At 56.0% G+C, this 15,575-nt stretch overlaps 1 protein-coding gene across 4 annotated transcripts in view; it reads left to right on the forward strand.

Moving 5' to 3' along the window:
• The window catches only part of FHIP1B (FHF complex subunit HOOK interacting protein 1B), a 160,640-nt gene that overhangs the window by 106,617 nt on the left and 38,448 nt on the right, over positions 1-15,575 (forward strand). For 2 of the 4 annotated variants that reach the window (XM_073661087.1, XM_073661086.1), the window contains 5 exons: positions 4,928-5,956; positions 8,706-8,884; positions 9,128-9,290; positions 11,361-11,768; positions 11,876-13,258. In XM_073661087.1, coding sequence (XP_073517188.1) covers positions 4,928-5,956; positions 8,706-8,884; positions 9,128-9,290; positions 11,361-11,656 — 1,667 coding nt within the window. In that variant the 3' untranslated portion in view covers positions 11,657-11,768; positions 11,876-13,258. Of the gene's footprint in view, positions 1-4,927; positions 5,957-8,705; positions 8,885-9,127; positions 9,291-11,360; positions 11,769-11,875; positions 13,259-15,575 lie in introns of those variants that run through there. The other 2 variants (XM_073661089.1, XM_073661088.1) reach the window with 2 other exon arrangements.

Consider the following 15,575-nt stretch of genomic DNA (forward strand, 5'->3'; position numbering starts at 1 on the left):
CGTACAAGAATATAACTACTATAATACTGCCCCCTATGTACAAGAATATAACTACTATAATACTGCCCCCTATGTACAAGAATATAACTACTATAATACTGCCCCTAAGTACAAGAATATAACTACTATAATACTGCCCCTAAGTACAAGAATATAACTACTATAATACTGCTCCTATGTACAAGAATATAACTACTATAATACTGCCCCCTATGTACAAGAATATAACTACTATAATACTGCCCCCTATGTACAAGAATATAACTACTATAATACTGCCCCCTATGTACAAGAATATAACTACTATAATACTGCTCCTATGTACAAGAATATAACTACTATAATACTGCCCCCTATGTACAAGAATATAACTACTATAATACTGCCCCTAAGTACAAGAATATAACTACTATAATACTGCTCCTATGTACAAGAATATAACTACTATAATACTGCCCCCTATGTACAAGAATATAACTACTATAATACTGCCCCTATGTACAAGAATATAACTACTATATTACTGCCCCCTATGTACAAGAATATAACTACTATAATAGTGCCCCTATGTACAAGAATATAACTACTATAATACTGCCCCCTATGTACAAGAATATAACTACTATAATACTGCCCCCTATGTACAAGAATATAACTACTATAATACTGCTCCCTATATACAAGAATATAACTACTATAATACTGCCCCTATGTACAAGAATATAACTACTATAATACTGCTCCTATGTACAAGAATATAACTACTATAATACTGCCCCTATGTACAAGAATATAACTACTATAATACTGCCCCCTACGTACAAGAATATAACTACTATAATACTGCCCCCTATGTACAAGAATATAACTACTATAATACTGCCCCCTATGTACAGGAATATAACTACTATAATACTGCCCCCTACGTACAAGAATATAACTACTATAATACTGCCCCCTATGTACAAGAATATAACTACTATAATACTGCCCCTAAGTACAAGAATATAACTACTATAATACTGCTCCTATGTACAAGAATATAACTACTATAATACTGCCCCTATGTACAAGAATATAACTACTATAATACTGCCCCCTATGTACAAGAATATAACTACTATAATACTGCCCCTATGTACAAGAATATAACTACTATAATACTGCCCCCTATGTACAAGAATATAACTATACTTTGTGAAAGTTATGAAATGTTCTATAAAAACCTTAGATCAGGAACAGAGCAGACAGTGTTCACACTTTGCGTTTCTTCAGCGTGTTTTGATGCTTTTTTTATGCATATTTTCAGCTGCGTTTTAGAGTACCAGCGAAGCCCATGAGCTTTCAGTTATCTCACGCCCACCGCTTGGTGTCTTGTGCTTTGCGTGTTTCTTTACACAGTAGAGCATGTCGCTTCTTTCAGCGTTTTTCACCCATTGACAGTGATGGGCGCTGAAAAAAACCCTGAAAAAACTCAGGTCTCAGGTTTTGCTGCTTTTTTTGTGAAAAAAGCCAAGTGCAGCAGTATGTGAATCCCATTTTTTGTGATTTTCCCAAGTTTACCATCTTGTCTTACCTGAGATGGCCGTGTGGATTGCTACAGTTTAATTAAATTATAGAGGCAAAAAGTAAACCTTGGTGGACCAAGGTGTGAGATGGAACTGAGCAACTCCAGGGCCGACCAAAGTGTGAAAGTAAACCATGTCCTACAAACTCAATGCTCTGCTAATGTCTTAAGTAAACTATTCCCGACCAATTCCCCTCCCCCCGCTGTTAAATTTGTAATTCTGGTTAATATGGTGTCACATACATCTTGCATTGGTGACCTGTGTTCATTCTTCTGTGGTGGAAGCAAAGATTAACTTTGGGATCCTGAAAGCGCCCCACCAAAACATTCCACACTGCTTCTTTCTGCAGGTTTTGCTGCAGATAAAAACCGCACCAAAAACGCACAGTTTGAACATCTTGGCCTTTAGTTGAGATGAATCAGTGCTGCACTTTATGTACACGCTCAGTAGTGACCGGGGCTGTGGAGTTGGAAGTCAGGGAAATTGAGGAGCCTGCCACAATACCGCCCCCCCTGTGTATGAGAGTACACCTGCCACAATACCACCCCCTGAGTTCACCTGACACAATACCACCCCCCCCCCCAGTACACCTGAAATAATACCGCCCCTCTGTGTACGAGAGAACTCCTGCAACAAAACCGCCCTTCTGTGTATGAAAGTACACTTACCGCCCCCTGTGTACGAGAAAACACCTGCTACAATACCACCCGCCCCTCTGTGTACGAGAGAACACCTGCAACAATGTGTATGAGGGTACACATACCACCCCCCCGAGAACACCTGCTGTACTACTGCCCCCTGTGTACGAGAGAACACCTGCTACAATACTACCCCCCCCCCCCGAGTACACCTGCTACAATACCGCCCCTCTGTGTACGAGAGAACACCTGCTACAATACTACCCCCCCCCGAGTACACCTGCTACAATACCGCCCCTCTGTGTACGAGAGAACACCTGCCACAATACCACCCCCCCAGTACACCTGCTACAATATTGCCCCTCTGTGTACGAGAGAACACCTGCCACAATACCACCCCCCCCCCCGAGTACACCTGCTATATTACCGCTCTCTGTGTACGAGTTTACACCTGCTACAATACCTCCCCCCCCGTGTGACAGTACACCCGCTAGAGCACCTCCCTCCCGTGTATGAGTACACCCGCTAGAGCACCTCCCTCCCGTGTCTGAGTACACCCGCTAGAGCACCTCCCTCCCGTGTATGAGTACACCCGCTAGAGCACCTCCCTCCCGTGTCTGAGTACACCCGCTAGAGCACCTCCCCCTGTGTCTGAGTACACCCGCTAGAGCACCTCCCCCTGTGTCTGAGTACACCCGCTAGAGCACCGCCCCCCTGTGTATGAGAGTACACCCGCTAGAGCACCGCCCCCCTGTGTCTGAGAGTACACCCGCTAGAGCACCTCCCCCTGTGTCTGAGAGTACACCCGCTAGAGCACCTCCCTCCCGTGTATGAGAGTACACCCGCTAGAGCACCGCCCCCCTGTGTCTGAGTACACCCGCTAGAGCACCTCCCCCTGTGTCTGAGAGTACACCCGCTAGAGCACCTCCCCCTGTGTCTGAGAGTACACCCGCTAGAGCACCTCCCCCTGTGTCTGAGAGTACACCCGCTAGAGCACCTCCCCCTGTGTCTGAGAGTACACCCGCTAGAGCACCTCCCCCTGTGTCTGAGAGTACACCCGCTAGAGCACCTCCCCCTGTGTCTGAGAGTACACCCGCTAGAGCACCTCCCCCTGTGTCTGAGAGTACACCCGCTAGAGCACCTCCCCCTGTGTCTGAGAGTACACCCGCTAGAGCACCTCCCCTTGTGTCTGAGAGTACACCCGCTAGAGCACCGTCCCCCTGTGTATGAGAGTACACCCGCTAGAGCACCGCCCCCCTGTGTATGAGAGTACACCCGCTAGAGCACCGCCCCCCTGTGTATGAGTACACCCGCTAGAGCACCGCCCCCCTGTGTGAGTACACCCGCTAGAGCACCTCCCCCTGTGTCTGAGAGTACACCCGCTAGAGCACCGCCCCCCTGTGTATGAGAGTACACCCGCTAGAGCACCTCCCCTTGTGTCTGAGAGTACACCCGCTAGAGCACCTCCCCATGTGTCTGAGAGTACACCCGCTAGAGCACCTCCCCATGTGTCTGAGAGTACACCCGCTAGAGCACCTCCCCATGTGTCTGAGAGTACACCCGCTAGAGCACCTCCCCATGTGTCTGAGAGTACACCCGCTAGAGCACCTCCCCATGTGTCTGAGAGTACACCCGCTAGAGCACCTCCCCCTGTGTCTGAGAGTACACCCGCTAGAGCACCGCCCCCCTGTGTCTGAGAGTACACCCGCTAGAGCACCTCCCCCTGTGTCTGAGTACACCCGCTAGAGCACCGCCCCCCTGTGTATGAGAGTACACCCGCTAGAGCACCGCCCCCCTGTGTCTGAGAGTACACCCGCTAGAGCACCTCCCCCTGTGTATGAGAGTACACCCGCTAGAGCACCGCCCCCCTGTGTATGAGAGTACACCCGCTAGAGCACCTCCCCCCTGTGTCTGAGTACACCCGCTAGAGCACCTCCCCCTGTGTCTGAGAGTACACCCGCTAGAGCACCTCCCCCTGTGTCTGAGAGTACACCCGCTAGAGCACCTCCCCCTGTGTCTGAGAGTACACCCGCTAGAGCACCTCCCCCTGTGTCTGAGAGTACACCCGCTAGAGCACCTCCCCCTGTGTCTGAGAGTACACCCGCTAGAGCACCTCCCCCTGTGTCTGAGTACACCCGCTAGAGCACCTCCCCCTGTGTCTGAGAGTACACCCGCTAGAGCACCTCCCCCTGTGTCTGAGAGTACACCCGCTAGAGCACCTCCCCCTGTGTCTGAGAGTACACCCGCTAGAGCACCTCCCCTTGTGTCTGAGTACACCCGCTAGAGCACCGCCCCCCTGTGTATGAGAGTACACCCGCTAGAGCACCGCCCCCCTGTGTCTGAGAGTACACCCGCTAGAGCACCGCCCCCCTGTGTATGAGAGTACACCCGCTAGAGCACCGCCCCCCTGTGTATGAGAGTACACCCGCTAGAGCACCGCCCCCCTGTGTATGAGTACACCCGCTAGAGCACCTCCCCCTGTGTCTGAGAGTACACCCGCTAGAGCACCTCCCCCTGTGTCTGAGAGTACACCCGCTAGAGCACCTCCCCCTGTGTCTGAGAGTACACCCGCTAGAGCACCGCCCCCCTGTGTCTGAGAGTACACCCGCTAGAGCACCGCCCCCCTGTGTCTGAGAGTACACCCGCTAGAGCACCTCCCCTTGTGATGGTTTTGCGGTAGGTCTGCACTATGACTTTTCTTCTCCCGTTTTGTGTTTGCAGCTCAGGGCAGCCCGAGCATTGACTTGTCCTCCGTCCACACCGTGCCGCGCCCCTCCACCCCCTCCAGGATGGGCTTCTTTATGCGTCAGTCTACTCCGGAGAGCCCCTCGCACCGCTCCCCAGTCTTCTCCCCTCCGGACCCCGGCAGTCCCCGCCATGGCTCCTTCTCATGGGACGAAGTGTCCGAGCTGGACGGGAATTACCTGGAATATTTGCAGGAGGCGCGGGCCGGCATTGACCGCTGCACCCGCGCCTGTCGTGTCTGGTCCGCCCCCTATGATGGTGAGGAGCCCAGCCCCCGCAGTGTGTCGCCCCCCACGCCTGAGGAAGTCTCAGTGTCCCCCGATTATTTCTCTCCCCCTCCCTCATCCTCCAGGAGCCAGGACAGGGAGCGGGAGGCGCGGCGGCACATCATTACCCCGCGGACTAAGAAGCGCAGCCTCGAGGAGGGCGGGCACCGCGCTGCAGCCCATCACGACGGGCACTCCCAATCATCTCGCCATGGGGCACCGGTACCTGCCCTTATGAACGGGGCGGTGTCAGAGGAGCAGGGGCAACTGGGGGGCTCGCAGAGGGGGGCTGGGCATCTGGGGCGAACTGAAAGTTTTGAGATTAAAAAGGTGAAGAGGGAAGATGGAGCGATGGGCAGAGCCGAGGGTGCGGAGCAGAGCACCGCGGAGAACGTGCCAGATCGAGGGGAGACCCAGCGCTGGGCGGCCACTCAGTGGGACACAACCGACTCTGTGGACAGTCTGATCGACGAGCTGCTGGACCGGGCCCCGGCCGAGACCAACGGGGCCCATGTGAGCATCGAGGTGCTGGGGGAGGAGCTGAAGAAGATGGAGGACAGCATGCGAGTGGTGGCCGTGCAGGAGGAGCCAGCGGACGGGCACAGGACCATCCCCCCGGAGGACGAGCTGGAAGGCGAGGACCACCGGGAAACGGACAACTCCAAGAACCGCGCCGACTCGCTGACCCTCCTCTTGAGCAGCCCCCTGCGGGCACAGAACGGAGGCCAACCGTACACCGGTGGGTAGATCCGTGATGGCCACCACTTCATAACCCGTCCCATGCCGGTCTGTGCCTGCCCCCCACCCTATATGAGGCTGGCATGTGCCCGGCCCCCCGCCCTATATGAGGCCGGCCTGTGTCTGCCCCCCCGCCGTATATGAGGCCGGCCTGTGCCTGCCGTCTGCCCCCCACCCTATATGAGGCCGGCCTGTGCTTGCCGTCTGCCCCCCGCCCTATATGAGGCCGGCCTGTGCCCTGCCCCCCGCCCTATATGAGGCCGGCCTGTGTCTGCCCCCCACCCTATATGAGGCCGGCCTGCCGTCTGCCCCCCACCCTATATGAGGCCGGCCTGTGTCTGCCCGCCGCCCTATATGAGGCCGGCCTGTGCCCTGCCTCCCGCCCTATATGAGGCCGGCCTGCCGTCTGCCCCCCACCCTATATGAGGCCGGCCTGCCGTCTGCCCCCCACCCTATATGAGGCCGGCCTGCCGTCTGCCCCCCACCCTATATGAGGCCGGCCTGCCGTCTGCCCCCCACCCTATATGAGGCCGGCCTGCCGTCTGCCCCCCACCCTATATGAGGCCGGCCTGTGCCTGTCCCCCACCCTATATGAGGCCGGCCTGCCGTCTGCCCCCCACCCTATATGAGGCTGGCCTGTGCCTGCCGTCTGCCCCCCACCCTATATGAGGCCGGCCTGTGCCTGCCGTCTGCCCCCCACCCTATATGAGGCCGGCCTGTGCCTACCGTCTGCCCCCCGCCCTATATGAGGCCGGCCTGTGTCTGCCCCCCGCCCTATATGAGGCCGGCCTGTGTCTGCCCCCCGCCCTATATGAGGCCGGCCTGTGTCTGCCCCCCACCCTATATGAGGCCGGCCTGTGCCTGCCCCCCACCCTATATGAGGCCGGCCTGCCGTCTGCCCAACACCCTATATGAGGCCGGCCTGTGCCTGTCCCCCACCCTATATGAGGCCGGCCTGTGCCTGTCCCCCACCCTATATGAGGCCGGCCTGTGCCTGTCCCCCACCCTATATGAGGCCGGCCTGTGCCTGTCCCCCACCCTATATGAGGCCGGCCTGTGCCTGCCCCCCACCCTACATGAGGCCGGCCTGTGCCTGCCCCCCACCCTATATGAGGCCGGCCTGTGCCTGCCCCCCACCCTATATGAGGCCGGCCTGTGCCCGCCCCCCACCCTATATGAGGCCGGCCTGTGCCTGCCCCCCACCCCCCACCCTATATGAGGCCGGCCTGTGCCTGCCCCCCACCCTATACGAGGCCGGCCTGTGCCTGCCCCCCACCCTATACGAGGCCGGCCTGTGCCTGCCCCCCACCCTATGCGAGGCCGGCCTGTGCCTGCCCCCCGCCCCCCACCCTATACAAGGCCGGCCTGTGCCCGCCCCCCACCCTATACGAGGCCGGCCTGCCCCCCACCCTATACGAGGCCGGCCTGTGCCTGCCCCCTGTAACGGGTCTGGGAGGCGGAACCTCTGAGCTACTATACAAGGGGGCGGTCCTTGTAAGGGAGCGGGTGGCGACCAGGCAGGCAGTCACAGCAGGTGACCGGGACAGTCTCTGGAAGAACGGGCAGGAGGTCACGGCAAGTGACCGGGGCAGTCTCTGGGTAAAGGGTTGGTACGACCTGTGGCGGCTGAAGATAGACGTGAGCTCCCAGGTGAGCAGGCGAGAGTCTCTGGATAAACGGGTGGTCACAGCACGTGACGGCGGAGCCTCCAGGAAGACCAACAGACAGGTAGCAGGTGAGCGGGCAGAAGTCTCTGGACAGGCGGGTGGTCACAGCACGTGACGGCAGAGCCTCCAGGTAGGCTAGCAGACAGGCAGCAGATGAGCGCTCCCAGGTGAGCGGGCAAGCTGGTCCATAGACAGACTGACAAGAGTTGGAAGGCAGACCGTCGGACCTCAGGCTAGCAGGCAGGTAGCAGAATATCAGGCAGGAATCTGGCAGGTAACTGGCAACGGGACCTGAGGGCTGAAGCAGAGTAGTGAACAGTGCAACAACATTGCTCGGGCACCTCCATTTTGGAGGAGGTGCCTTATATATGGTGAAGTCCTCCGGCCATTGGCCGGGGACTCCTTAGGACGGCGCGCGCGGCCCCTTTAAGAGGGAGGGAGAGCGCGCGCGCCCCCTAAGCACAGTGGCCGGGAAGGAGCGCGCGCTGCCAGCAGAGCGGGAGGAGGACGCCGGGCACGAAGCAGAGAGGTGAGGGGAACAGCGTCCCTGCCTAGCAGAGGGCAGGGACGCCGGCGCTACACCCCCCGCCCCCCACCCTATACAAGGCCGGCCTGTGCCTGCCGTCTGCCCCCCACCCTATACGAGGCCGGCCTGTGCCTGCCGTCTGCCCCCCACCCTATACGAGGCCGGCCTGTGCCTGCCGTCTGCCCCCCACCCTATATGAGGCCGGCCTGTGCCTGCCGTCTGCCCCCCACCCTATACGAGGCCGGCCTGTGCCTGCCGTCTGCCCCCCACCCTATACGAGGCCGGCCTGTGCCTGCCGTCTGCCCCCCACCCTATACGAGGCCAGCCTGTGCCTGCCGTCTGCCCCCCACCCTATACGAGGCCGGCCTGTGCCTGCCGTCTGCCCCCCACCCTATACGAGGCCGGCCTGTGTCTGCCCCCCACCCTATACGAGGCCGGCCTGCCGTCTGCCCCCCTCTACCGCACGATGTCCCTATCCTCCATTGTTGTGACCCGTGTGCCAGTCTTGGTTGCTCTCCGAGTGCCGGGTGTAATCCTGTGATCGTCTTTTGCCGCAGGTCCTTTCATCGCCATCCTCTTTGCCAAGTTGGAGAACATGCTAACCAACTCGCTGTACGTCAACTTCCTGCTGACCGGCCTGGTGGCACAGCTGGCATGTCACCCGCAGCCGCTGCTCCGCTCCTTCCTGCTCAACACCAACATGGTGTTCCAGCCCAGCGTCAAGTCCTTGGTGCAGGTGAGGCTGATGGGCAGCGCTGGGTCCGCCAGCGTCTCTGGGGTCCGCCAGCGTCTCTGGGGTCCGCCAGCGTCTCTGGGGTCCGCCAGCGTCTCTGGGGTCCGCCAGCGTCTCTGGGGTCCGCCAGCGTCTCTGGGGTCCGCCAGCGTCTCTGGGGTCCGCCAGCGTCTCTGGGGTCCGCCAGCGTCTCTGGGGTCCGCCAGCGTCTCTGGGGTCCGGCCCTCATGGTTTCATCTCTCACAGGTTCTGGGCTCCGTGAAGAATAAGATAGAAGCCTTCGCAGTCGCGCAGGACGACTTCCCCATCCTCCTCCTTAAAGCCAAAAGGTTCCTGATCGCCCGGGGGAAGCTGGACTGGGGCGAGGGGCAGGGATCTGTGCCCGCCCTGCGCCGCTCCGACACACTGGGTGAGGTTCCTGACCTTTACGTCTGATCCGATGCAAGTACTCGTGCTGCAAAACAGCAGAATAGTGACCAGAGCCCTGGAGGATTAGACACGATGTAACACCAGAATAGTGATTACAGCTCTGGAGGTGACTGGAGGATAATGCACAATGTACAGTGAGTACGGAAAGTATTCAGACCCCTTTACATTTTTCACTCTGTTTCATTGCAGCCATTTGGTAAATTCTAAAAAGTTCATTTTTTTCTCATTAGAGTACACTCTGCACCCCATCTTGACTGAAAAAAAACAGAAATGTAGAAATTTTTGCAAATTTATTAAAAAAGAAAATCTGACATATCCCATGGTCATAAGTCTTCAGACCCTTTGGTCAGTATTGAGTAGAAGCCCCCTTTTGAGCTAGTACAGCCATGAGTCTTCTTGGGAATGATGCAACAAGTTTTTCACCCCTGGATTTGGGGGTCTTCTGCCATTCTTCCTTGCAGATCCTCACCAGTTCCGTCAGGTTGGATGGTGAACGTTGGTGGACGGCCATTTTCAGGTCTCTCCAGAGATGCTCAATTGGGTTTTGGTCAGCGCTCTGGCTAGGCCAGTCAAGAATGGTCACAGAGTTGTTCTGAAGCCACTCCTTTATTATTTTAGCTGTGTGCTTAGGGTCATTGTCTTGTTGGAAGGTGAACCTTCAGTCAAGTCTGAGGTCCACAGCACTCTGGAAGAGGTTTTCATCCAGGATATCTCTGTACTTGGCCGCATTCATGTTTTCTTCAATTGCAACCAGTCGTCCTCTCCCTGTAGCTTAAAAATACCTCCATAGCATGATGCTGCCACCACCATGTTTCACTGTTGGGATTGTATTGGGCAGGTGATGAGCAGTGCCTGGTTTTCTCCACACATACCGCTTGGAATTATCATCAATAAGTTCTGTCTTCATCTCATCAGACCTGAGAATCTTATTTCTCATAGTCCGGGAGTCATTCATGTGTTTTTGAGCAAACTCTATGCGGGCTTTCATATATCTTGCACTGAGGAGAGGCTTCCATCAGGCCACTCTGCCATAAAGGCCCGACTGGTGGAGGGCTGCAGTGATAGTTGACTTTGTGGAGCTTTCTCCCATCTCCCTCCTGCATCTCTGGAGCTCTGTCACAGTGATCTTGGGGTTCTTCTTTACCTTTCTCACCAAGGCTCTTCTCCCACGATTGCTCAGTTTGGCTGGACGGCCAGGTCTAGGAAGACTTCTGGTGGTCCCAAACTTCTTCCATTCAAGGATTATGGAGGTCACTGTGCTCTTAGGTACCTTGAGTAATGCAGAAATTCTTTTGTAACCTTGGCCAGATCTGTGCCTTGCCACAATTCTGTCTCTGAGCTCCTTGGGCAGTTCCTTTGAGCTGATGATTCTCATTTGGTCTGACATGCACTGTGAGCTGTGAGGTCTTATATAGACAGGTACGTGCCTTTCCAAATCAAGTCCTATCAGTTTAATTAAACACAGCTGGACTCCAATGAAGAAGTAGAACCATCTCAAGGAGGATCACAAGGAAATGGACAGCATGTGACTTAAATATGAGCAAAGGGTCTGAATACTTATGATCATGTGATATTTCACTTTTTCTTTTTTAATAAATTTGCAAAAATTTCTACATTTCTTTTTTTCAGTGAAGATGGGGTGCAGAGTGGACTCTAATGAGAAAAAAATGAACATTTTAGAATTTACCAAATGGCTGCAATGAAACAAAGAGGGAAAAATGTAAAGGGGTCTGAATACTTTCCGTACCCACTGTAATAGCAGAATTGTGACTGCAGCTCTGGAGATGACTGGAGGATAAGACACGATGTAACAGCAGAATAGTGACTGCAGCTCTGGAGGTGACTGGAGGATGAGACACGATGTAACAGCAGAATAGTGACTGCAGCTCTGGAGGTGACTGGAGGATAAGACACGATGTAATAGCAGAATAGTGACTGCAGCTCTGGAGGTGACTGGAGTATAAGACACGATGGAGCTTAGACTTTGTGCTTGCAGCTCTGGTTGTGAGCTTAGTCCCTCCGTGCTCCTGACTTCTTTTGTCTCCTGCAGTGAAGAGCCGGAAGCCGTCCATCGGAGAGCTGATTCTGCGGCACACGAACAGCCCCACGCGGGCGCGGCAGGCGGCCCAGATGGCGTTCCAGCATGTCCGGGATGGTCAGGTCCTCCACGCCCTCTCGGGGACGTCCATCTTTAAGACGTCAGCAGAGAAACAAAACGAGGCTCTCCGGGTGAAGAATGCTGTCTACTGCGCCGTCATCTTCACAGAGTTCATGAAGGAGCTGGCGGCCATCACCCAGGAGCACGCCGTCACCTCGCCCTACCTGCCGCCGGACGCCGAGGAGTGAGCGGGCTCTGCTGTGGGGTCAGCCGCCGGACGCTGAAGAGTGAGCGGCCTCCGCTATGGGGTCAGCCGCTGGACGCTGAAGAGTGAGCGGCCTCCGCTATGGGGTCAGCCGCCTCAAATGTGGGGTCAGCTGCTGGACGCCGAGGGGTGAGCGGCCTCAAATGTGGGGTCAGCTGCTGGACACCGAGGAGTGAGCGGCCTCCGCTGTGGGGTCAGCTGCTGGACACCGAGGGGTGAGCGGCCTCAACTGTGGGGTCAGCTGCTGGACGCCGAGGAGTGAGCGGCCTCCGCTGTGGGGTCGGTCGCCGGACGCTGCGATGACCGAATATGGGAAAACTCATGCTGTAACTATCCCCCGGTGTCCAGGGGTCCGCTGACCTGTGCCTGCCCCTCGACCACCCGGTGGATGCATCATCAGGGGGCAGCTCTGCTCTTGGGCCAAAATCACCATCAGCTGCCACCAACAATACAACCATCGGGGGTGCAATTTTTAACTTATTGCAGGTGTCTGTGTATATAGCTGTCTGTACATGTGTATATACCCATATTTATATACACGCTGCCGTATACCGCACTGTGTATACGGGCCGTTGTGGCCTGAGCAGGATAGACGGGTGGTCCTGGCCCCTGCGGCGGCTCTGCGCCGTATGTTGTACTGTCCGTTATAATGACTGTGCCATAAGAAACCAGCCACTGTCCTGCCATCTACTGCTCAGCACGGGAACTGCAGCGAAGACTGGCGTCGGTGAGTGCGGCGCCTGATCCGAAGCTGTCACCTGCTGCACGGTCTGAGTGACGGTCACTGTGGTTCCTAGGCATTAACCTAGCGGAGCAGAGCGGCTGTCACATTGCGTGACGCGCTCCGCTCACCTCCAGAGCAGCTGTCACGTTGCCTACTGCACTCCACTCACCTCCAGAGCAGTTGTCACATTGTGGCCTGCGCGTATCCAGCGCAGCTGTTGCTTTAAGTCTTACCGCTCACCTCCAAAACAGGTGCGCTGCTGGTTCGGTGTCTGCGCGCTCCCTACCCCGGGGTCGGTGTTATCTCTGCGAGTTTGATGTCGGCTCAATGACTGTTTCCAATCAAACACTAATCAGAATTGTGAGTGCAGCTCTGGGGGTGAGTGGAGGGTGAGACATGATGTGTGACATAACAGCCCCGCCCCTCGGTCTGTGGGTGGGCGGAGTCTCACCGCTGCATTTTAGTGAATGGTTTTATTTTTTTATTTTGCTTCTTTTCTTGTTTTTTTTTTTATTTCCGTTGATTCCCGAATCCAAGAACGACAAACCTGATCCTGTGTGAATTCTGTCTTACCAATCAGATTGTACAATCCTGATGATTTGTACAATCAGGGGCTATTTAATCCCAATAATTTGTACAATCCTGAAATTCTGATAATTTATAGAATCCTGAGATCTGTATAATCCGGGGTCTGTGCAATCTGGGGTCTGTACAATGGGAACGATTAGTGATGAGCGAGTATGTTTTGTTAACCCTTTCGGCGAGTATGCTCGGGCGAGTATCTTCAGCGTACTCTGTGATATATTTGAATCACTCCGGATTTGCGACTGTTTGATAGTTTTATTACATGTGAGGAATATCTAAGAAACAAGCATTCCTCACATGTAATAAAGCTGTCAAACAGTCACAAATCCGGAGTGATTCAAATATATCACCGAGTACGCTGAAGATACTCGCCCGAGCATACTCGCTCATGCCTAGTAACGATCTGTATGATCCCGGGCTGAGCGCTCTGGTGCCGCTGTTGGCGGTTGTTTACATTGCCTCCAATATACGAGGGGTCGGCGCTGTGTTTGATGCACAGCTTGGCGCAACTTTTGCTCTGTCCCAATGTTGGTGAATGTGTGTCCTGAATCATGTGTCTCGTGTCTGCACAGACCATACACTCTGTGGGTGCTCTCGCCGGTGACGCTCTTTGTGCAGACGCTCTCGCTGTTTTGCACATTTGGTTTTCAGTTGATTTTATATTTTTTGTGTTGCCAAATCGAAATAAGACCGGGCCCGGCTGCTATTACATGGGAGGTTGGACTCCCTGGCTCTCGTGGGGTCAGGTTGGTGGCCGTGCTCTCCCAGGGTTGACAGCCGGGCTCTCGTGGGGTTGCGTTAGCTCTGCGGCCGGGCTCTTTATGGCTCTCGTCGGCGGCCGGGCTCTTTATGGCTCTCGTCGGCGGCCGGGCTCTTTATGGCTCTCGTCGGCGGCCGGGCTCTTTATGGCTCTCGTCGGCGGCCGGGCTCTTTATGGCTCTCGTCGGCGGCCGGGCTCTTTATGGCTCTCGTCGGCGGCCGGGCTCTTTATGGCTCTCGTCGGCGGCCGGGCTCTTTATGGCTCTCGTCGGCGGCCGGGCTCTTTATGGCTCTCTCCGCAGGGTCGGGCTCTTTATGGCTCTCTCCGCAGGGTCGGGCTCTCTTGCGGGGCCGGGTCGGTGGCCGGGTTCTCTTGGGGTTGCATTAGGTCTGCGGCCGGGCTCTTTATGGCTCTCGGCGGCGGCCGGGCTCTTTATGGCTCTCGGCGGCGGCCGGGCTCTCTTGCAGGGCCGGGTCGGTGGCCGGGTTCTCATGGGGTTGTGTTAGATCAGAGGCCGGCCTCTTTATGGCTCTCTCCGCAGGGCCTGGCTCTCCATCGCGCTCATCTCGCTGCACGTTTCTTCATTTTAATTATTTTTGCTGTAAGGGTTAAAAGGGAATTTGGGTGTCTGGATCCGCACCGTCCGGCTGGGCGTCACCTGTCTGTACCGCGCTGTCCTCCCCTCCCCCCATACACAATGGCGGCGTCCTCCCCGCCTGCTGTGCTCTGCCAGGAGTCGGTGCATCGCCATCTGCAGCCGTCACTGTGGGGAAGGGTATAATGAGGGGGTCACATGACCTGTCGCCTTGACGCCAACCTTTAGTGAGGTCCAGATGACAACGTCCAATAAAACGTGTCAATGATCCTGTGTGGTCGTGTGTCTTGCGCCGTCGTCATAGCGCCTCTGAGGGCCAGGACACAGCAACCAACCAGAGTTCAGCTTTCATTTGGTGTGGAAGTTAAAGCTGACTAAAGCGGCAGCTGATTGGTTGCGAGGGCGTCGTCTTCTCCTGGTCGCTGTGTTGAGGGGACGTCCACTTTATGCTCCATCTTACCCGACCGCCATGTCTTGTGTAGGGGGGCCGGACGTGAGCCGACTGGAGGAGGTGAAGAGCCTTGAGGAGGGGTCTGAGGCCGCCCGGTGTTGTGGCCCCTTCTGCTTGTGCTTTACACCAGATGAGGTGGCCCCGGCGGAGGAGCTCCGGGCCCGGAATGCTGCGGCTGGGTCCACTGTACAATCTGAGCGGGCCGCAGGTAGCCATGGCAACAGGAAGGGTAAAAACTGCTGCACGGAACCAGACTGGGGCCCGATGTCTGGGGGCCACACAGGAAGCCGACATGTACTAAACACTCGGGAATAAACTAGCCTCGTTCACTCACTGATACAATGTAACGAGCCGTCAGCTGTGAGCAGAAACATCACCGATACAATGTAACGAGCTGTCAGCAGAGAGGACGGAGCGTCTCTTCCTGGAGTGATGTCTCTCAGGACCTGCAGCTGCCGCCTCCTGTCCCCCATTACTGTTGGGGTGACTGAACAATTGGTGATAACTATGTGCTGCTGGGAGCATTGATGTGAGGAGACAGGTGGTGACGGACGTGTGGGGCTCTGCAGTGACGGGGTCACGGTGACGGACGTGTCGGGCTCTGCAGTGACGGGGTCACGGTGACGGACGTGTCGGGCTCTGCAGTGACGGGGTCACGGTGACGGACGTGTCGGGCTCTGCAGTGACGGGGTCACGGTGACGGACGTGTCGGGCTCTGCAGTGACGGGGTCACGGTGACGGACGTGTCGGGCTCTGCAGTGACGGGGTCACGGTGACGGACGTGTCG

Source organism: Phyllobates terribilis, unplaced genomic scaffold (assembly GCF_046119375.1).
Source record: "Phyllobates terribilis strain yellow unplaced genomic scaffold, ASM4611937v1 Scaffold_2__4_contigs__length_985480577, whole genome shotgun sequence".
In the NCBI taxonomy this organism is placed as follows: domain Eukaryota; kingdom Metazoa; phylum Chordata; class Amphibia; order Anura; family Dendrobatidae; genus Phyllobates; species Phyllobates terribilis.